The following is a 22,970-nucleotide window of genomic DNA, read 5'->3' on the forward strand; positions in this document are numbered from 1 at the left end:
CCTTCTCACGCTTCTGCATGACGAGGCTTCTGAAAATGGTTCAAAATTGAGCGTAAATTTTGAGATTAAATAGTGATTATTGGTTGACGTACTCAATTGCATCACCATAAAATTCAGTGTACTCAGCACTTAAGTCTGCACTCAGCTTTTGTCAACAAGAATTATTACTCTGCAAATACAATTATGATGATGATAAGTATAGTGTAAATTACCGCTTATTGCATTATTGCGTTACTAAAAATATTTTATTGCACCAATTTTTTTCCGGTGCTTTGTTCATAGTTACAAATAATATCCGGCCTGAATTTTAATTCAACTGCGATAATTAAAACGCAAATTCAAAATAAACAGCGAATTCAGTACAAGCACGCAAGGACAAATCGAAATTGAACGCAGTCAGATGGATGTTTCCTGATGACAAAGCATTCGATCTGGAGCTTGATTGCTCATACAAGTCATACAACCTCCTACGCTCCATCGAGTATGTAGCTTCAATAATTATTCTCTTCTCTCTGGCGACGATATCGCGAAAATTATTAACCAACTTTCTGACTCGGCAAACAAGAATATCCAAACTTTTCCGCTCAAAAGCTTAATACGCCGCCAAAGCAAGGAAAGTTTCGGCTCGGGTTGAATGGACAAAAATGCCTCTTCTTAATTAAATTCTTTTGTCAGGCGACCTCAAGGAAAGGCGGTGTTTGTAAAGGAAGGCCCTCTGCTTTAATGCGGCTCCAGCAAATCATCGGCGAATCTTTAATTAGATGTGGATGAGAGAAAATGCAAAGAAAAGAGCAGTTTGCTTTGTTGAAATCAAAATAACGTTTATTCAATAGTGATTCTTTTTTTGTTATTCACACAAAATACAACAAGTTACATTACTTTTTCAACATCATTTTCTTCGACGCGTGTGTGTGTATGTGTGAGGGCACCATGCAGTTTGAAATATTATTATTATTTTTTTTGTCTCGATAGAATTGCGGATATACATAAATAATTGCTCCGTTCGTCCTAAGTGGAACATCAATAATCGTGTGTGTATTTCTCTCATAAAATGTGATTCCTGCGTATTTGGTTTTTTGAGATCAAGTCGTATATATTATTATTTTCAACAGCATGTTCACAATGAGGCTATGAGGGATGAAATAAAAATTCGAACATAATTCATTCTACAATCAAGCGACAAAAATATTTTGAAGATCGCGCTAAGTGGTTGTTCTAAAATCGATTTCTGCGATTAGTCTGCGAAAAAGGATTTAATATCATCTCATCACTGCGCCCTGTATCAGTTCGTGCGTTTTTCGTCCTCGGTAATTGGCAGAATTTCGAAAGTCGCGGGGAAGGGTAGGTTGGGGGTTAAAATTGATCTTCAGGGTGAAATGAATGACTCACAAGTATACACACTCCTTGAATTTGAAGGGAGGTCAGTTAAATCAATCTTTGAGGTTTGAATATGAGTTTCTCAATTGTCTTGACTCGCAGATGCCTGTTTTATGCCTTTTTCTCCTGGAACAAAACATTTACCTATTATTTTATAAATTTCTAAAATTTTGGCGAATTTTTATATATTTTTTTCTCGAAAAATAATTATCTGTTAAATTTTATTTTCAATAATTTAGCCGAGTTTTAAAATGTTTTTCTTTCTCTGAAATCTATAAAATTTATGCTGATTTAAGAATATTAGGTTGATTTTGAACTTTTTATCAACCGCATGCAAAAAGCATCCAATCTACCAAAATCTGCGTTTGTTAATTTTAATATTATAATGTTACAGAAAAAAATCAAGCAATTTTTTTTCAAACTTTGATATTGATTTTGCACCATGTAATCAATTTTTTTCCATTAAAAGAGAATATTGGTGAAGAAATCAATTAACTCTCTTACCGTCGACGGATCGCTTTCCCCACACAGACGCCAATTTGTTCCAGCTGCGATCGGACCGTTTTCCCCAGAGACCCTTGAGGTTGTTCCAGGCTGGCTCTCGCTTCTTTCCCCACGACCCTGCAACACCAATTCACGTTTAACTAAGCGGGCGACGCCTGCCTGCCGGCTGATGCTGTGCCGCCGAAAACAAACGTTTAAATAAGGAATGAGCAAATTTACATTTCATTCTCTCTCACTCGCATACTCGGCAACACAAACTCATCAAAATTCTTACTTTGAGAAATGAGAAGATGCCGCAAACAACACGCGACGAAAATTACACGGAAAGTAGCAAAAACTTGAAAACACAATTACGTGCACTTTCTCATTCCACCAAGGTAAACAAAAAGTAATTATAATTAGACAAATATCAAAGTACAATTGAACAGGCACACATTAAAGTTTAATACAATTTACAAATTTAATCTTGAAATTTTGACAAAAATAATTTGTGTCATTAAAATAGGGAAAAAAATCCAAATTATTGTATTAAGTATTTTTTTACAATTACATATTGATTTAATTTTAGTTCAATTAGTTTAGTTAAAGAATGTGGTTGATTGAGTTAGAAATATAAGCAAATTTTTACATTTTTTTCTGAACTATGCCAATTAAATTGAATAATCAAAGGAAAATTATTAGGCATTTGTGAACAAAAAATTAAATAATCAACTTCGAAAATAAATTTTGTATTTTGTATAACATTTATAAAACCAAAATTGTAAGCGAAACAAACAAAAAATTGCACAAATTAAGCTAGTTGTGCGTTTTCGCATGTATAACATTAATTACAAGTTAGATAATTATGTACATTTTAACTCCATGATGTACCATAGTATGGAAAGATCAAAATTAATTCACAATAAGGTCAGGTAATAAAATTTCCCGCTCCTCTTGTTGACCGAAGTAATGAAGGAATTTGAACGAGCTGTTTGTTTGCTCGACGGACGGACCTAATGACGTTGTTGGCCGGCTTTTAATATCAATAAAAGTCGCACTCAAGAGTGTTTGTCTGTCGGCAAATTAGCGCAGCGTGTTGACCATTATTTGGCCTCGCTCACTTGGTGTGCAGTCGGGTTATTAACGCGTGCGTCCAATCGATTGCAGAAACGCGAGCGCGATATTTCACAGCTGCCATGCTCCGATAATTCAGCCGGCGGTTTAATTAAATTTTAATGCCGTATTGCGTCACATACAGAGGATGATTAGACTGGCTGGCGTTAATTATTATACGTTCGCAAATTATTCACGAGTTTAATTGATCATTTTATTCAGCTCCATTTTGCAACTAACCGCGTGGAAGAACGGCAACAAAACACAGTAATTGGCAGACGCCTGGAACAATTTCAAGCATGCAACTTGCAGAACTTGCCTGTGAAGCAGGTTGCCTGTCTAATTAAATAAAAGCCAATCAGCTTTGCTTATGAATAATTATTAATTTGAATCGAGATTATAATTATTCAGTGAGCAATTATTTGCACTGAATGTAGGAAATTAATTCAAATTGATTGAAAGGAATTATGGGTTATTAAAACTGCAATATTAAAGTTTTGTAATAGGGAAGTTAAATTAACCATGAATTAATTAACTCTCATCAATCGAGAAATATACTAGAAATAGGCTGGTTTAAATCTGGAAGAAGAAAAACTTAATTCTTCATAGTAATTGACCTTTTTTAGTCAATGTCAATAAAATTTAAAAAATCAAGTTAGATTCAAGGCAATTCCCGAATTAATTAATTCATTCATTCTTATTAAATATTGAAACTACAATCTCACACTGATCAAAGCTCTAAGAGAAATATTTGAAATGTTCTTTAAATAAACAGTACAAAAAAAAAACATGCAAAAATATAAATTAATATTTACAATTAGCTTACTTGGCAGAGCGTGTAAGAAGACACCACGAAAAGCAAGAAGCGTTCCGAATTCAACTTACTCCTACCTTTGAAGTTGTTCCAAGCCCTCTTTCCCCAGGCGCCTCTCAGGTTGTTCCAGCTGCGCTTCTGCTCCTCCTCGCTCAGGTTGTTGGTCAGGTCGGGTTCGTTGTTGCCGCTGAAGACGAGGCTGGCGAGTCGGGCGAGCTCCTCGTCGGTCAGACTGTCCAGGTTGCCGAGCAGGCCGAGGTCGTCGCCGGCGTCGTTGTCCGACCAGTACTGCTCGTCCTCCTCGGGCGTGCGTTTGCCCCAGGCGCCGTGGAACTTGTCCCAGGCCCGCTTGCCCCACACGGGTGGCATCTCGTCCCAGGCCCGTTTGCCCCAAGACCCCTTGAACTGGCCCCAGTCTCTCTTGCCCCAGGCTGAGCCCAAGTTGTTCCATGCTCGTTTGCCCCAACTGCCCTGATGATGAAAATAACAAATATATTAAGAGATGATATTTTAACCACAAGATTAGTAAAAAATAATTGTGAAATAACAAAAAAAAAAATACTTTTAGGATAAATTAATGTAATTTAAAGTAGTTGCAAAAGTACCTTGGGAAAAACAACTATTTCTTAAATACACAGACAATTTTCTCACATCAAAAAATAATTTCATCTTGATTTGTTGAAGAAACTTCCTTCAAAATGCAAATATTATATCTATTTAACTTATCTTAACAAAACATGTAAAGCAAGATATTTTAAAATATTTATTTAAAATTTACATATTTTGAGTCGTTATTAAAATTTTTTTATCATTATTTAAAGTAAAAAATTGTGTCAATAGAATCATTTTTATAGTTTATAATAATTTATTAATTAATTTTTAATTAAAAGCTTTTACAAGATTTATAAAAATAAATTAATAAAGTGACTTCTCCATACACCATATTGTATTATTTCATGATATTGAAATTGTATCATCAAAATCGTTTGTAAGACGTTATTTAACTATTCATATTTATAGAGAATTGTTAAAAAAAAAAAATTGAGCAACACAAAACTCAACGATAAAATGCCGCGATTTTCAATTGAATAATTTTGAATCAAAACCTCGTGGATAATTCCTTTTACAAAATGAAAACTATTTTCTCACACATTTTCATTCCAAATTGGAAAATATTAATTTAATATTGTAAGGAGGAAAAACATTATTTATTTGCAGTTTGAAAAATCATATTCAATTTACTAGAGAGCTTAAGTCAAGAATAATTAATGCATAAATTTGGATACTCATATTCAGAAATAGAAAAGATAAAGTAAAATCCAAAATAAATCAGCCAGAATATTTAGCAATTGTATAACAGTATCAAGAGTTATAATAAATTATCATTATTTCCTTCTGTTTTGTGTGAAAAATATACATAATATATATTTTATTTGTATCATTTTGCCATTGGCTTTTCCTGAAAATTTATTTTGACATTTACGAACACACTTTCAGGCCTCGAGGGGAATATTTTGCGCATTCATCAAACACAAAAATATTTCCCAGCTCTCGGCACGCCACATTCCTTGCTTCTTTGGAAAATACAAAACGTTGCTTTTCCACCCTTTTGTTCACTATTTACTTCTCTCTACAGCCCCGAGCACCGCTCTCAGCCTGCGAATGTTTTGAGGAACCCAAGGAAGGGATTTCCCTTACAAAATGCACCACAAATAATCAGTTTGTTTGAATGGAAAGCCGACTGACAACGTTTTCTGCCCATTTGCATGGCACGGTCGATCAAAGAGAGGTCTGTTGGTTTTCAATTAACATGAGTCAACCCATTAAAAAGGAGGATTTGGGGCTCAATCTGCTTCCCCGGGAGATTCTCCAAACCGATCGACGAGTTTACCCCAAGCACCGGAGCACGCACTCCTGCTTTGACAGTCAAATTGAAATTCAAGTTGGTGGACGAGAGATTCGTTTTTCGGTCAGGTGCGAAAAAAGATTGCTTCGATTTGCAGTAATGACGGAAACGCTTCAACACCATCCTTATTTCTGGTACTTGGAAAAGTTTGCTCCGAAGTTATTGAAAATTTTTCCATCACAAATAATAATAATGTCAGCGCTGAATTGGATACCCGAGTGGCAATAACATTTTGACGACGCAGCTTTTTATTATGCCATTTTCTGGCACTGCCTCATAAAATACAAGTGGTTCGAATTTTCTTCAAAAGGTCAAGCACGCAATGCCACGTGGGTTCGCAAAATTCACAATTAGCTCTGACGTCGCAAGGAAAAGTTCTGCACGGGTGCTATTTTAATTTGTTCCGAGCGAATGCGAAAATAACTGCCGAGTCGTTTTGCGCCAGGCTCAACGTAGATAAAATTTGATGCGTTTCTGGAGGATTGCGGTAGCGCGCCCGTCTCGCGAGAGTTTGCAAAATGTTTGCACGAACAGCAATGATTTCATTAAAAAATTCAAAACTTTAACACTATGAAAGTATAATACGCACGCATTAAATGAAATTGGATTTTCACGGTAATTTTTTGCTTGCTGAACTTTCTTGTGCGCAAAATAAGGCTTTTAAAAAGTTTTGTAATTATTAAAATTAAAGCTTCTTCATTTTTCTAAATATTATTTTTTGCTGGAAAGTTGAACTTGTATTTATTTTCATCAGCCGAGTGAAAAAAAATTATTTACTTCGGCTAAATGTTAACTTATTTATTTACATCAGCCGTGTGTTAACTACTTGTGTCGTTTGTAAATTACGTTTCAGTGAGACCAAATTTAAATTTGAAAGAGATTTTTGTTGTAACATTGAAGAGTTCAGTAATTTTTTTGAATTAAAAGTCTCTAATCTTCTTAAAATCAAAAGGATTTTTATAAAGTTCAATAAAATTTTCACCTACTCAAAATGTGTTATTATAGATGTTATAGATTTAACTTCCAATGAAAATTTAAAAACTAGCTGTTAAAAACCAAATTTATAGTTTGACTCGAACTTTGGCTACATAATTTCGCAACGTAGTAAACTGACAACTGTTGCAAGCTGCAAACGAACGAACGCTAATTACAGAAATAAACAAACGGCCACGAACGCCAACAAATAATAATGGAAAAGCTGCAAATGCAAATAAGCTCCTGAACATTTAAAAGCCTTCGTGCAACACTTGGTGCAGATTGTCACGTTTTCACACAGAGGACTTATCACCGTGTGTGCCACTTTTACTCCGTTCACCTGATTTTATATAATTCAATTAATCGTCCGTTCTGTTTAGCGTGAAAAATGGCACTGGATATTTTTATAAAGTGCTCCCGTCAACACGAATAAAAAGGATACGTTTTTTGCTGTAAATTTAGAAGTCTCTAATTACTAAAAAGGGTCTAAATGGCCAAAATTTTATTTTAAACACAAATTTCAACGAGATTTGAGGTGCTTGTGGATAACGAGGAAATTTGTGCTGCTTTATACGTGGGTAAAATTTTCAGCTTTTATTTGTTTCTGAGCATATATATGATGATGTTTACCATTCATCCCCCTTTTCCTCTCTTTTCATACAGATAATTACATTTTGTCTCTCTCGTCCGAAGCATGGCACGTAGCGTGGGTTTCAGTTTTGTGAAAAAGGTGGTGTTTGGCCAAAAGAAGAGCCACACGCACGGCTGAAAAGAGGAAGGGTTGCTTCTGCTCTAATTAAAAGAGCGCGCGAGGATTTACTTTTCATCCACGCGCTCGAGTTGCCGAGCCGGATTTGCCACTTAAAAACGCAACTTTCCATCCTTTTTTTTCATTCAATCCTGCATGTTAAATAGAAAATTGTCAAGAAGCGTGTTTTATAAATAGAATAGTGTTGTTTTTAATTAAAAATGTACAGGAATTCAAAAATATTATGTTATATTATATTATTTTTCTCATAATAAATTCCTGCCGATTAAGTATGAGAATGAAAAATATCATCTTCAATTTATGCTGAATAGATTGTTTCAAAAAACGTTTTGAATAGTCTTCATAGAAGATTTTTGCGTACAGACAATTTCAACGAAGATTTATCTCGTTGAAAATGATTAAAAAAGTCAATGGAAATGAAGAAGTCGGGCTTGTCCTCGTTGTAAAATAATTGTTTTTATTCAAAAACAAAACGCCTCATGAAATAGGGTGGTACTTGAATATTTTAGTTTTAAGATTGTAATTTCTATGTTATAATGTGGTGTGTTTTCAATTTTGCTGATTTTTTTTGTATTTTTCTTTCTCATGAACCCTGACCGAAACTGGTAGAGCCGTTTTAACATTTTTTTTTAAACCTGGACAAACCCGACTTCTTCATTTCCATGAACATCTCCTCAAGTGTCAACTTCTTCAAACAAAAAAGTCATTTTATGTTTTACAATTAAATATTAATTTTAAAAGATTTTCAGGGAAAATAATAACTTGGAAAGTTTGCTGTGGATCTTTGAATATTTTGATCGTTATGCTAATTTTGAGGTAATTACAGTGAATTACACTATAATAAAGAAAAATTCATTACACCTGTATGTCATGTCACTACGTAAACAAACATAATTTAAAAATAGCAATTGATCAAAAATGAAAAAAAAATTAATTTAGTCCCTTCCTATAAATTTAAATAAATTATCGATGGATATAAAACAATTAAAACTAAGATTTGTTTATTTTGTTTTTATGCAATTTTATGAATAAATACCTGCATGTCTTGCCAGCCTCGCTTGCCCCATCCGCTCTGCATGTCGCTCCATCCCCGTTTGTCCTCCTCCAAGGCCTGAGGTTCGCCGACGGCCGTGGCCGTCTGCTGGGCCTCTTGGAGGCTGGGGGCGGCCAACATGAGTAGCCCGAGCACGCAGCCCGCCGTCCACGCCGCTAAGTGCCTTTCAGTTGTCATAGCCGAGCCTGCAAACAAAAGGATTAGACACAATTATTCTCTGAAAAACTTTAATTCAATGTGTGTCGGGAGATGAAATTCAGGGATTACATTTTATAACAATCGTCCGTCGCGCATAAATTGCGGCGGGAATATTTGTCCTTGGGTTGGAACGTGATCCTCATGCAAATTCCGTCGCACAAACGGATAGCTCAGCTTTTTGTTTGAATTCCGCGTGCATAGTTGCGGATAATCTCCCTTTTTAGGAAGATTAAACGTGATCGAATTTGCTTTTAATGTGATTGGCATTTTGAACAGCAAAAACGTGATCAATTTTTCCGACTGAATGGGTGCAGCGATAAAAACGTCCTAATTAATCCTATCTTTTACATGAGCTGATTACGTCACTAGCGAGCAACAAAAGCTCTTTTGGAAATCATTTTCAAAATTTTGCATGCGGGTGTTTTAACAACTTTGTTGATCACCCGCACCTTGTTTCCGAATAATCCTCTTAAAATTAGTGCCCGATTGTAATCCAGCGAAACTTTTGCAAATAATCCACCTCAATGAATTTCAAATTAAGAGAGTTCCAATGGAAAGAGACACGACAAACTACGGTGATTTTAATTTTTAGACAGCGCAGAGGAAAACCGCGCTAGTCAAACAAACACACAACGTGGTCTCAACTCTTTAAACCTCATCCAGCAAACCACATTTAAAAGCGAAATAATGTTTGTGGCGCGCCTGTGATTCAGAGTTGTGCGCAACCCGCGCGACACTGTGATTTCCAGCGGACCACAGACTAACAAACCGAGTGTTTGTTTGTCCCTTGTTTCTAAAAGACTACTTCAGAGATAAAACAGTGCGCTGAATACAGAATTGTACCAGTCAAATTTAAAATATTTAAAAGTCTGCAGCTTAAAGGAAAAAAATGGAATATATCAGTTTTTATTTCATAATAATACAAACTGTCTTAATACATGGATATTACAAATATTATACGTTATTACATATCCATTATATTTAAGTTCTTGGACTTGGAGGATGAAACCTCATACCTTGGTTTTCATCAATATGAATATTGTATTATTTAACAGATCCAAATAAAATCTACGAAGAAAATTACTTTTAGCAAAATACAGTATTTGATCTTCATAAAAAAAAAAATAAAAAAAATTTTAATAATATAATAAAGTTGTTTAGCAAATATTTTTAAAATATTTAAACTAATTAAATTTTCAAAAAGAGTGTAAAATTAAAACTTTTAATTTTATTACCAACTCTTTAGTAATAATTTTTTTTCATCTTAATCAAAACAGTGCACATATTTTTTTTTAACTAAACTAGATTAAAAAAATTTACAATAACATTTATTCATTTATTGTATTTAATTGATTTAACTTTCAATGAAAATCTTTGAAAGTATAATGAATTAATTAAGATGCAGGATATTTTTATTCAAAAAACCAAAATCTACCAAAGCAGACTTTGGTTGGACTTCAAGGACTTTTAGCCGCTCAATCTCCCACGCCTCTAAGTGTATTTCCCCTTTTTGTTTGCGGTGCGGAAAACTCGTAAATAAAAGTCATTCTCTCGTGCTTTTAGCGGCGCAATACAGAGAAATACTTTTATCGAAGATAATGCGCAGACTTTGAGGGCGAGAGGATGTACGGCCGCGTGATGTTTGCTCGTCTCGAGTAATGGACTCGCGCGCCGCCGTCTGTGTGTCTATTTCGCCTCTTTCGTGGTCAGGCGCACTCTAAGTGAGAGAGACCGAGAAAGATGCACTTCAGACGTGTGCGCCGGGTTATTAGTGTGTCTTTAGCAGAATAATATACAAACAGTACAGAGAAAAACAAACAAGAAAAACGTTCTGTAAAGTAAAGTGCATAAACAATTTTACCGACTGATGGTCTTGAGTTGCTTTATATTAATAATAATTTTTTTTCAAAGTTATCAAAACCTTCCTCGAATAACTGGTATGATTTTATAAGTTTAAAAAGCAATCCTGGTTATGAGAAGTCATTTGCCCCAATTTGGAGTTTTTTAATATTTATAAAGATCACTTAACATTTTCTACTCACAATCAATGAAAAAATTGAAATTTCTAAGTGTATAAATTTAAATTTTGCTTTTCTGGTTTCCCACCACGGTTTCCGTAAAAGATAACAAAAATTTGTGGCAAAATATTATTAATTATTTGAAGCAAAAAAGGAATTAAAAAAGTTTGATTTGAATCTTTCAACTACTATCATTTATCATATGTATTAATTACTATAAAATTTTTTTAGTCTCAATCACTATCATTTTTTAATTTTGAAGCCCAAAATAATTTTATTTTCAATTAAAAACTTCTTCTGGTTTTCCCATTATTAATCAAAAGACTGACAATATACCAATTTTATCCCACTTTCATAAATAATTATCTTGAAATTACCGCAAGAAAATATTTTCTTAATTTTCTTTAACTTGTCTCATTTTCTTCTCATGATAAACACAAATTAGGGCCAACCGCATCCATCCGACTCTGTTAAAAACATGCGGGCGCGAGGAGAAAATCATTAAAAAATGTAATGTTTGGCAGCGCATCTTGCGCTCTTCTTGCAAACACGCGTGGCTGGGCTCTCATTCGATTAGGGCCGAGCGCTGATGAGGGTTAATGGAATAAAGATGCGATTAACTTAAGAAGACATTTAACACTCGGCAGCGACGAGTGCGTGCGGCGGAGGCACAAGGACGGGGTTGGTGGACGGGCAGGGAGGGCGGCGGGTGACCGCAGGCAGTGACTGGGTAATGAGCCGGAGACAACCTGAGGATCATTAGCACCAAGAGAGCAGAGTTGGAGTGAAAACAGAGCTGCCTGACTTGCTCCGCTGCTAAAACCGCTACGAGTCAAGCGGTTAAACCAATACACTTTTAACCAAGCAAATTTTATTTTCTTTTTTTCTTTGAGAGAGCAAATGAATTTAAATCTAGGAAAAGTTTGAAAGTATGATATTTCTAAATGAACAAATCCAGTGAAAAATAATCTGCATGTTAAATAGCAAAGTGGGGGTTTAGGGATCGCAAAAATTTTTTAATTGTGAAAGGAAAACCATTAAATTTAATCAAATTTGATCTAGCTGATCCATCGAACTACTGCGAACTATTATGATTAATGAGAATTTTATTGAAAACGTTTCTGCATATTTTCAACTTTTGGAAAAGAAATATTAAATAAATTTATAGGCATTTGCATAAATTACATTTTTTATAGAGAAATAAATTGAAAGGGTATTAATTTTTTCTCATGTTTTTTTTAATTATTTGATTTTTAGAAATTAATATGAATCAAGAATATTATTATTCATTAATCGGATCAAAATTTATAAACCTAAAAATGCGGAAAAACGTGGATTTTGCCAAAATGTATTGACGTTGGGTCCAAATTTGGTATAGGCTTACAGCAAAAAGAAATATTTTTCCTGCTCCGAGCATAATTTCATTCTGTTATTCAACTGCCTTCAATCCATGCCATATTTTGCATAGGGCACCAATATAACAACATGTCAAAGACATAATCAAATTATTTGTTTGTTAAAATTTTAAAGATGGATCAACACTTTATAATTAAAGCTATTGGGGAAATGAAATAAATAAGAAAAAAAATCATACAACAGTAAATCAGAGTAATGAAAACTTTCTTAATGTTTATAGCTATGCTTGATGAATGTAATTTGGGAAAATTGTTATTTAAAAAGAAGCACAAAGTCATAATAAAACCCTATTAATATTTTGAATGGTAAAGCAACACTGCTTTCAGATTGGATTTAGGGATCCACCTTTTGCTCGTCTACCGCCTTATTCATGCTTTGGAGCTTTCAGTGCTTTCGCGATTGCAAAACCCCTGCTCTGCTCATTCAAATTGCAAACAACCGTTTTGATATGCATCGAAATCCAATGCCGAAACAAAGGATTTCTGGCGCTCAGGAAGAAGCATATCTGCATTATTGTAAACCGCCGACGTTGTGGGAAACATCCGCGTGTCGCACAGGCTGCATTCTACAGGCGCAAGTATGTCAAGCACGCTCTTTGTGCTCCCCTAGCTGCTTGTGTGCTATAATAAGCAGATGCGCACATTAATATGTTCACTATATCATACACCTATGCAGTGCTCCTGCTTTCAATCTGTGTAGCGCGCATTGCATACTTAGCGTGAGCCTCGCATACGCGTGGGAGCGACAGGAATCGTTTTCGAAAGCGACCCACCGCGAAATTGAGGATTTTGCCTCTAATAATAATGTTATGTAAATTAATGTAATAGCCCTTAATTTATAATTTAATTTATTTCATTAAAGTGAACGTAACTTTTATTTAAAATTAGTTTCACTTAATATTGAAAAAAAAACAGATATTGAAAAGTTTAAAGCCGCGGTTAAAAAAAAAAAGTGTAAATAATAATTTTTCAGTTAGAAACTTAAATGATACATTTGAACTTATTATGCGGGTCAGATCAATTATTTTAATTTATCTCTAAACAAATTAATTTTCAATTAAATTATGATTGAATAATTTGCAAACCCTCAATTCTGAAATTAGTCCAAAACAATTTTAAATTATAAGGTTTCATGACTTTTTTTAATTAGTAAAAACGGCACATTATGCATCAAACCCGCAAAAATATACAGGACAATTGAAACAATGTCCTTGTGGGAAATCTAAATAGAATATTATCTATTCCAAGAAATGAAACACTCCCCTTACATTCTTAATTAAAAAAAAGAAAAGACTTCCCAAAGAATTACTTCGCACTTTTAGGGGTTGAGAAAGTGCAAAGTAGATTTTTGGGAATTATTCTCTTTTTTTAATTAAGAATATTATCTAATTTTAAATAAGCTCCTTTCTAAAGGTAGAGACAGTGCATTTCCTTATTTGTGTGTGTTGTTGGTGGAGAAAAGTACACACAACACGTGCACATTTCCACATCAAAGCCGAGTGCACCACATTGTTATAACGAACGACCGCTCAGTGCAATTGGCTTTCTGTTGCAGCTCTTTAGTAGAGATAGCAAAATAAGAAGTAGCGGAAAAAGTGTGGTGCACATTAGCGGAAATAATAGGACGTCACGTGAGTTGAGCCTCAATCAGGTTTCCAGCAGGCAGGGATTTCTGCGAACGCGCGAGCGACACAAACAAAGCTCCTCTTCTTTTCTTTCTTTCCCTCTCTCGCTTTGTCTCACTCGTCCCAAGACATTTATATTTTTTCAGTAATCGCTTTTGTGTCTGAAAAATCGTTTAAACTGACGAGATAATTTCCATGGAAAACACGCGGCAAATTGTTCTTTTTGTTTTCCATCAAGGCGAGCAGAAGAGAAAATCTGTCCGTTCTGTGCTTCGCTAATGAGGCGCGCCAGATTCAAACCGCGTTTCCACAGAATCCATTAACGCATAAATGCAGGAGGAATTATTTGCAACGACGTATTTTTGTGGATCAATCTGCAAACCATCGCGATGGAAATGAAAAGAATGTGAGAGCAAAAAGAAGTAATTTACTTTTTAAGTGTTCGTTTGCCTAAATTTCCAAAATAAAACCAAAATCGTTTCTGCACTTTCAAATCTCTCATTTCGTGCAATTTACAAATAAGGATGAAAGAACTATGGAAAAAAAACAAGTGGTTTTCACGAAGCAGATAAACACACAGAAAAATTTATTCAAAATAAATACTCATAAAAAATAAACTTAAAAAAAATTCGGTAAACTTGTACTTGTAAGTTTGTAGAGTAGGAATTATTTGATTAATTTTATTTTATTCCTCTTTAAATGTGATTATATCGACTTAAAAGCTTAGAAATGTAATGGGAATTACGATTTGAAATAACAACGGTGTCTAAATTAAACTTGCCGAAATCATGATGGAAATATAGTCAGAAAAGCAGAAAACACAAATAAGGCCGAGTTTTATAAAAAAAGCTGAACTATAAAAAAATGTTTTCCTTGTTGCGCCCTTCATTTGTGTTAAAATGCAGGGAGTCTGTTTTTCCTTCTCCTCTTATAATGTAATCCCGCTAATCAAAGTGCTAATTTGCGTATCTCGACAAAGGGCAGAACGGTGAGCCGGAGAGCGGTGCGTCGAGGGTTGGTTTGGACGCGGCGGATAATCCTGCAATAATGGTCGGAAATAATGAGCGAGTGCGCGAATTGCGCGAACACAGATCGGCTCTCAGTGCGCTGCGGGTTGCCTATACGAATATTTTGTTTTCGCCAGTCAACAAAAGGACATCAACCCAAATCACGCGCCCGTCAAAAATTTACGACTTGAACTGCAGCTGCTGCCTTAAAAAGCAAGGTTTAGTATTGCGGGTAGGCGGTTTTACTGCTCATTTCGCTCGCCCGACGCACTTACCACTTTTTTATTTCCATCAAGCTGAGCACAGAGTGTACATGTTGTCTAAAATTTTTACGATTTTTCCAAAGGGAATAATTATATTTTGTGTATATTGCCTTTTGCGGTACAAGCCGCACAACAAAATAGCACTTTTAACGGAGCGGCAAATTAAAATTTCTTCATCGGGTGATTCGATTAGATGTCGGCGAGTCGATGGAGTGTGAAATTCGTTTCGAGAAGGAACAAATTTGCAAGTATAAGATGCCTCTGTGGACGCACCATCAAGAGATTAAAGAGAACGGGCACAAACAAGCAACTCTTTGTTTGTTCCTCAATGTAAAGGAAGAGACGGACAAAAAATATCTCAATTTTTCACCTCTGAATAGAAAACGTCGTCGCGTCTCTTACAAATTTATTCCCTAGCGAAAACGAGGCCACTGCAGCGAAGAAAAATTAAGAGTTATGCAACCTGCTTCGCGGCTGAGTGTTCGGGCTGCTTGTGGAGAGAAAAAAATTAGTTATTTTTTCACATAGGAATCCTATTTTGTTTCTTAAAAGATTCATAAGAGGGATTTGAGAGATGACACCTGCTTCATTAATGCCTTCAGAATTTAGTCGCCTCTTTCCAGAGTTGCGCAATCTCTTGGAACTTTTTTGAAATGATTTTTAAGCCCGGTTTAAACCGGTCTTTGATGAAAAAGGAGACGTGCATTAATTAGCGTCATTTGTTTGGCGGAGTGACAAAATAAATTACTCCGACCAAAGGGACCCCGATGTGCGTCTTCTTTTTCCTCTCAAAGCGGAAAAAGAGGAGCTCATCAAGTTTTATTTGCAGGGCAGATTATCCTCTGCTGGCTCGGCAGGCTGCTCGAATTTAATTCTTGCTAATTGCAAACAACGTTAGTCCGCAATCCTAATTTGCAGAGAGTCGAATTGCTGAAGTGATGAGAAACGCTTTCGAAACTATAAAGCGAATGAAATCACGACCGCCGTTTAATTAGCGTAATTTCTTTTACGTGTTCTTCTCTCGTTGCGTGATTAGATTTAATGTCAAAAGTAAAATGAGCCTTTTGCTGAGTGAATTTATGTAATATCCTGCAGAAGAGAGTTGGCATTGATTTTGCGATATATCATGCGTTAGAAGGAAAATTATCATGATCGAACCACAGCCTCTGCACTTGACAAGTCGAAATCATCTACAATTCAATTCGCCCGGTTTTGTTTCCCTGATGTCAGGACTAGAGAAAAGGAATTTATCTGATACATTGTCACAGAAACGGCTTAAAAAGATGTGTGTAAAAATAAATATTGAAAATTAAGATCAAATTATAGAAATTTTTATTTTTATAGCTTTTTCTCATGAAACAATTTGGCAAAAATAATTTTTATGCTTAGAAATTACAGGACCTTCTTTTAACACTAAAGTATTTTTCTTATTCTTAGATTTATGAATTTTTTATTTTTACTAAAAATTTGACTTTTGAGAATTTAATTGATTAATTTTTACTTTAACAAGTCACAGGTAAAATTGTAATTCATTATAATTATAGCTTTTTGCGGATTTGAGTTTGATATGGAAATCAAAATGTATGTTTAAGAAGGCTCAAAATTTTTGCAGGTTACAAAAAATTATGCGGAGAGGAATTACTGTGGAAAATGTTTCTCCCTCTCTTAAGGCGATGCCGACTGATATCTCCCAGAAACAGATTTTGCCAAAACTTTCGTCAATCTTTCTTTTGCTAGGCACAATCTTTTTGCAAAACTTCCAACGCTTTGCCGATGTTTTTCTCCGCATTTTATTAAAAGCAAGGACGCGGCTGGGAAAGCGCACACCCGCCGTTTGCGGGCTTTTCGAGTTTTGTTTAATTAGGTTGAGCAAAGTATTTGAATTCACTCTCGCCGCTCGCATCATGTACATAGTTTTATTCCGTTGTCTGTCGCCGCCACTATTAACCCTTTCTTTCTCGGCGAGGGTTTAAACATGCACGAGAGCACCCTCGTGCCGCCAGTTTAATTAAAATCGCATAAGTTCTCTTTTCGCTCGGCGGATTTGCACAGAGACTCGGAATATTTATATCTTTTGAGCGACAAAACTCGTCCAATCTATGATTGTGAAAGTACACATAAATCCTACATTTCATTTAAAAGCATAAATCCGTTTCGAAAAGTTTGCACGAATCTGCTATTCACGTTTAAAAAGGCGCTTGAAATCAATCAAACTTGTTATAGCAGTTGTAAAGCTTGGCCTATTTTTCTCTTCATACTTTTACATATTTGTGTTGCAGCTCGAGAGCGTTTAGATAGTGCGGCAAAAGTTGAACAAAACAGAGAATTTTTCCGCTGCTTTTTGATGGAGTAAAAACTTTTCTACCGTGCGCTGCATTTTAAATTGAATACTTTCATCAAGTTGAGAGTTGTGCGATTGTGTTCATATCTCAGTCAGTATAGAAGTGAGATATGAAATGACGAACGAACGAACGCAAACCACTATGCGGGAACAAGTTTCACAATGTATGGAAACCACGTCATGCACAAGTTTATAAGCAAATAATTTTCTCAAGCTTAATAATATTACTATGAAATAAAAATGTGATATAAACCGCAGGAGCAATAATATCACCGCATGGAGAATTAAAACACTTGCAGAAAATTATTTAATTTGAATTTAGTTTTTAAGTTGTGTGGAAAGTGATTGGGTTTGAAATATTTCACTCGTCAATTAACAATTATAAAGATTTTAAATTGCCCTTATGGATAATAGTAAAGCAACATAAAGCAAATTAAATTTTTTTATGTTTTGGTTCACATGGGTTAAATTGGGTACAATCACATTGCTTTGAAAACATTTCTTTTTTAAAGACATGGAAATTGTTAGAAGAAAAAATAGTAATTTTAAAAGTATTTTTTTCTTTATTATGCTTCTATTGCTTCTTCTTTTCTAATTGCTAAAAATGATCCTATGTATTTCTGCAAATATTTTAACAGAAGTACATAAAACATTCAATTTTCAGGAAATTTTTCATTCTTCTTAGTTAATTCAAACAAATATGTTATAAGAAGTTGACACTCGAGGAGATGATCATGGAAATGAAGAGATCGGGCTTTTCCTCGTTGCAGAAAAATTGTTTTTATTCAAAAACAAATGGCTCTACCAGTTTCGGTCACGGTCTGCGACCCTATTTCATGAGCAAACGCGCTGCTCGCTGACTAATACAAGAATATTTCTTGCTCATGAAATAGGGTCGCAGACCGTGACCGAAACTGGTAGAGCCATTTGTTTTTGAATAAAAACAATTTTTCTGCAACGAGGAAAAGCCCGATCTCTTCATTTCCAAATATGTTATACTTTCTATTTTGATTAAACGATGTTTTGATCTAGATCTGCAGCGCATCTGTCACAGCTGGACGGTGCTCGGACAGTGATAAATCTAATTGTGTCGCTGAAGCTGTGCGCCGATAACAAGCCAAACCAGCAGCAGCAGCAGCCCAACGTCGGCGGCAATGACACTTCCATTTCCTGCGGCCGAATTTATTGACTCGTCAAATTTATCTCTCTGTTTGTTTTGCCCGAGCCGGCGCTTTTCTAAAATATGAGCGGCGCGAGTGAGTGGGTGCGTCATGCTGGTGGTATCATAACTCTCCTCCGAGTTTCGGCACCTGCACCCACACCCGCGAATAACGCCTCAGATATAAAGATAAAGCGCATTATGCTGAGCAAACAATTGCGCAACAGGCCGATGCCACCCCTCAATCAAAGTGCCACGGCCCTCGTGATTCGGATAAAAAGCAGCAGCCTTTCGGATGAGGTGTCGCAACAACTTGCACCGAATGAGTTCGCGCACGAGAAACAGCTGCAACAGGTTGACTTACGTGAATGCTTTTTAAATCCACAGAGTTCCAATGCAGAAGTTGGTTTTTCTCGTAAATCGAGAGTGCCTTTTAACTCTGTGTTGAAAGCAAAAATAAATCTCTTTTAATCTTTAAAGTGACTTTTGCAGTTGCCAGTAGCGGAAAATGGGAAATTGTTGATTCAATTGGATTTTTTTAAGCAGGAGATTTAATTTTATTTTAGGAAAATACGTCACGATAGTATTAGGATTTTGAATAGTTTCTTCAATTATTTCAAAACTGGTTTACTAATTCGAAGATATTTTCTGTCGACGATTTAGTTTTGATTTGATTAAGAACTATTGGTTTACATGAATTATGCAGTTAAAAAGGAGGAAGATGTATATTAATGTCGGAAAATATTAGTTTCTAAACTATGCTCAATGTTGGGAAGATTTGAAGGTCTGCATTTTTTAAATATTTCAAATATTTTTTTTGTAAGTTTAATTTATTGGATAAATTCAAATATTTTGGCCAAGTTTTGAGTGCATTAATAATGCTCGATTTTTATTTAAAAAAAGAAAAAATTGAAATGATTTACAAATATGTATTATTTTATTGATTATTAAAAATTGGTGATGATTTATCTATTTAAAATTACTGGCCAATATAATCAATATTTATTTAATTGAAAAAAATGCATAACTTCAATAAAAAAGACTTGTTTTCTCTCTTTGTCCCTGCATAATAAAAATGGCAACGGTGAAGGTTTGCAGTCTATCAATCGCAATGCACAACTTTATGCCTTTTGCGAGCCACGGGCGCAGAAAATTTGTTTGGCCAAATAGCAATTTGCGTCCTCAATTCCCTTTTCCGCCTTTAAGTCGATAGCCAATGGCGGTCCTAAACAAATGACTCTGGAAGGAAAGCAAGGAGTCCGTGGAGAGGCTGCATGCGCTGCCCAAATGCGCTGGCTGGGGTTAGTTATTATTGTTGGGAGAGCGGCGAGGGCCCGGCGTTCCTGTCAATGTGCACCATTTGTTATTCCTCGCGTCTCTCCTGCGAAAACATTTTCCTGCGAGAAATAGGCGCCGAGATACTGCGATAGACTGGAAACCCTTAAATGCGTTGCGGAAGCCAATTTGTTCGATTTGGGAGTTTGCGGAATCTATTCGGGCCTGCAATTTATGAGATAACTCGAATTGTCAAGTCCCTAATGGAGTCGGAGGAGAAATCGCTCTTTAATGATTTAAATCAAAATAGGCAAATTATATGTAAGGAAGAAAATATAAGTACTAAAATTATAAATAAATTATTTAAATCTGATTTTAAAAATTTTAAGCGACAGATTATTTCTCTGGTAGAAAGATTTTATTCATAATTTCACTTTTTTTGTTAGATTAGAATAATCGAAGAATTAAAATAAAATAAAATTATTATGGTTGCCACACAGATAAATGTTGATTTGAGCTTTCCCGCATTGTGATTACTTGAAAGAGGAGAATTTTCAGGCATCTTATAAAATTGTACCGACAGAAATTTGTAATTTTTCCATTCTTAGCAAAAATAACCTAGATATAACTAACAGAGTTCTTATGCTTTTTTACCAAAAGTCTACAAAATATGAGAAATAATAGAAATTACTGCATAATTACATATTATGGCGAACGCCCTAATTAAAGCATGTGGGATTCATGTTCATAATTTACGATTATGCTCTCTCTCGGTTTGGGCATTGTGCGTGCAGAAGAAAAATGAAACCACCACTGGCTAAAATTCTAATGAGCTCATCCACACCCCCCACGCAGGCATTTCATTTGAGCTTAATTAAGACAGGTTGTGTTATTTATTGGCCAAAAACTGAACACGGTAGACATGAAAATGTAGCTGGATTTTATTACACAGGAAAGAGAGATCTGATGTCCTTTAACGGATTGTTAAATGAAGGAAACTTTTAAAATAAGGTTTTTTTTCATTTTAAACATTTTAAAAAAGAAAATTATTTCTTCAGCCATAAATCTACACGCTTTTTTTCCAAAGTCAGAATACTTAAAAAAAAAATAATAAAATCATGGGATAGTTCTTGATTTTAAAACTATTAACTATGTGACTGTAAATTCATTAAAAGAACAAATTCTACAATTTTAAATTGCGGACATATTTACTTTGAAAATGTTTGTGATCGTCATTTTAGTCATCTCATCAAAATTCTAGCTAAATATTTGTGCATGGATATATTCATTGTTGTGGGGCGAGCATGCGAGGGATAAAGGCCAAAGGGTAGCAGCTGGTGCACCATTTTGGCCCTTTCCATAATAACGAGAGAGGCATATATTGCAAAATTTAATGGGGGCGCTCGTTCGACTAATTGGAGAAGTCAGACGCTTACATTATTTCTTATTCTTAGTTCTGTTGAGATTTGTACATGAATAAATTCCGGCCGTCGTTTAATTGCACTCTCTTTTAAATTAAGTTAATTGCTATGTAAAAATAATTGACAGGCGACGAGATCTTCTTGACCTTTTCGCCTCATCAAAAACCATACACTTGTAATAAAGTAATTTATTTTATGTGCGAAATGGAAAATGTTTTATAACCTTTGAAAAATTCGCCTAATGAATTCCACCTCTGCAATTATTTGAACACGGATTTAACAAGAACCAGCATTAATTTAAAAACGCGCCTTTCGTTAATTAACCTCTTCCTCTGTGTTCTGCGGTTAAGGTTACAGGCGAAATTGTGGCTCGGTGGGTTTGAAGAGCTGATTGATAAGGGACATTATTTCCATTCGAATGGGCTATCGTTGTCAGAAGGGAAAAAAAGCGGGCACGCACTAACGTATGAAAGGCCTTTTGTTCTAATCGTGTGTCCGTACTCGCAGTTTCAACGTGCGATTCTGCCACGTGAATTAAGCTGATGCGCAAAATTGAATTCACCCCTAACTTGCTAGAGTCAAAATAGAAATAAATTCATGGCCACCCTTTTTCGACCCTCACGGCATTGCGGTCGCGCGTTCACTTTTTTCGGAGTGGTGGAAGAATGAAAATGCAAAATTTCCATTTAAAGTGATGCAAGAGGGAGTTTTTTTGTTTTTTAGAGCACGCTTGGAATTTAATTCTTTTAATATTGCTAAGTTTAATATTTGCTCTAAAACTCCTTCAAAAAGAATGTTGAGGAAAAAGGAATAAATTCATATTCTTTCTTGACTATCATCATAGAAAAAAATTAATGGAATTTTTAATTCAATAAAGCTCTTTTGGAAGAGAGGAAAATAAAAAGAGTTTGTTGTCATACTATTCTTAATTCAATGTTCACAGGAATAAAATTGTATTTACAGTACGAAATAAGATTTTTTTAAATAATAAGTTTTGTATTTGGAAAAGTCCAATGGAAATTTCTAGAATTAAAAAAATTATAAAAAAATCTTCATTTAGTTTTTTTCAATCAAAATTAAACCATTCTAGAGTGGCAAAACTGTAATTATTGCAGCTCTGAAACTACATAATCATCAGATTAACAAGAAAGTAAGAAAATCTAAATAATAACCTAGGCTCTTGTTTTAATTACTTCTAACTTAAATTGGCAGATTAATTTCTTCCAGCGTGTCAAAATAATTTTTTTTCAATAAAAAATCAATTAGTATTTGAGCAAAGAAAACCCGAATCGGAAATTGTGCACCTACCTTTTGGATTTCCAGAAGGAAGAGAGTGAAAGAAAGGGGTCGGTCGGCCTGGCTCTCCCGAAGACCGGCGGCAACAGATGATGTCTGCCAGCATCCTCGGGCGCCTGTTTTATAGGCAGCAACTCTCCCCCGCTCGCAACATGCGCGTATGGCGGGCTTGCATACGGCGCCGCCAATGCATTCGCACAAGGCACACACACAGCACGCCGCCACGCAAATTAATCGCCACTCATCAACCCCTGATGGTTCGCTGGAATTCACTTTTTCTGTTTTCGCCTTAATTGTTTTATCGTCGGAAAAGACTTACTATTTTTTGCAATGCCCAATTCAAATTATTTTTTTTGTGAAATCACTAAAAATTTTGGAATGAAGAATTGTTTTAACACGTTGATCTTCTTTAAACACACTAAAACAGAACTTTTTTTACTTAGAAAAAATTATAATTTCAT

General features: G+C 35.2%; 1 protein-coding gene across 2 annotated transcripts; it reads right to left on the bottom strand.

Annotated features, from left to right (window-relative positions):
• Positions 1 to 1,015: 1,015 nt before the first annotated feature.
• Positions 1,016 to 22,646, bottom strand: LOC132200195 (prothoracicostatic peptide). Of its 2 annotated transcripts, none has more exons than XM_059625460.1 (5): positions 22,522 to 22,646; positions 8,474 to 8,676; positions 3,865 to 4,258; positions 1,882 to 1,998; positions 1,016 to 1,503 (listed from the first exon to the last, which is right to left on the bottom strand). In XM_059625460.1, the coding sequence occupies exons 1-5, from the start codon at positions 22,613 to 22,615 to the stop codon at positions 1,460 to 1,462; spliced, it is 852 nt and encodes a 283-aa protein (XP_059481443.1). In that variant the 5' UTR covers positions 22,616 to 22,646; the 3' UTR covers positions 1,016 to 1,459. The 2 variants fall into 2 exon arrangements, with proteins under 2 accessions (XP_059481443.1, XP_059481442.1); XM_059625459.1 differs by having other exon boundaries at positions 3,859 to 4,258.
• Between the last annotated feature and the right edge of the window lie 324 nt (positions 22,647 to 22,970).

The sequence above is a fragment of the Neocloeon triangulifer genome, unplaced genomic scaffold, assembly GCF_031216515.1.
Source record: "Neocloeon triangulifer isolate White Clay Creek 2 clone unplaced genomic scaffold, ASM3121651v1 ptg000014l, whole genome shotgun sequence".
NCBI lineage: Eukaryota > Metazoa > Arthropoda > Insecta > Ephemeroptera > Baetidae > Neocloeon > Neocloeon triangulifer.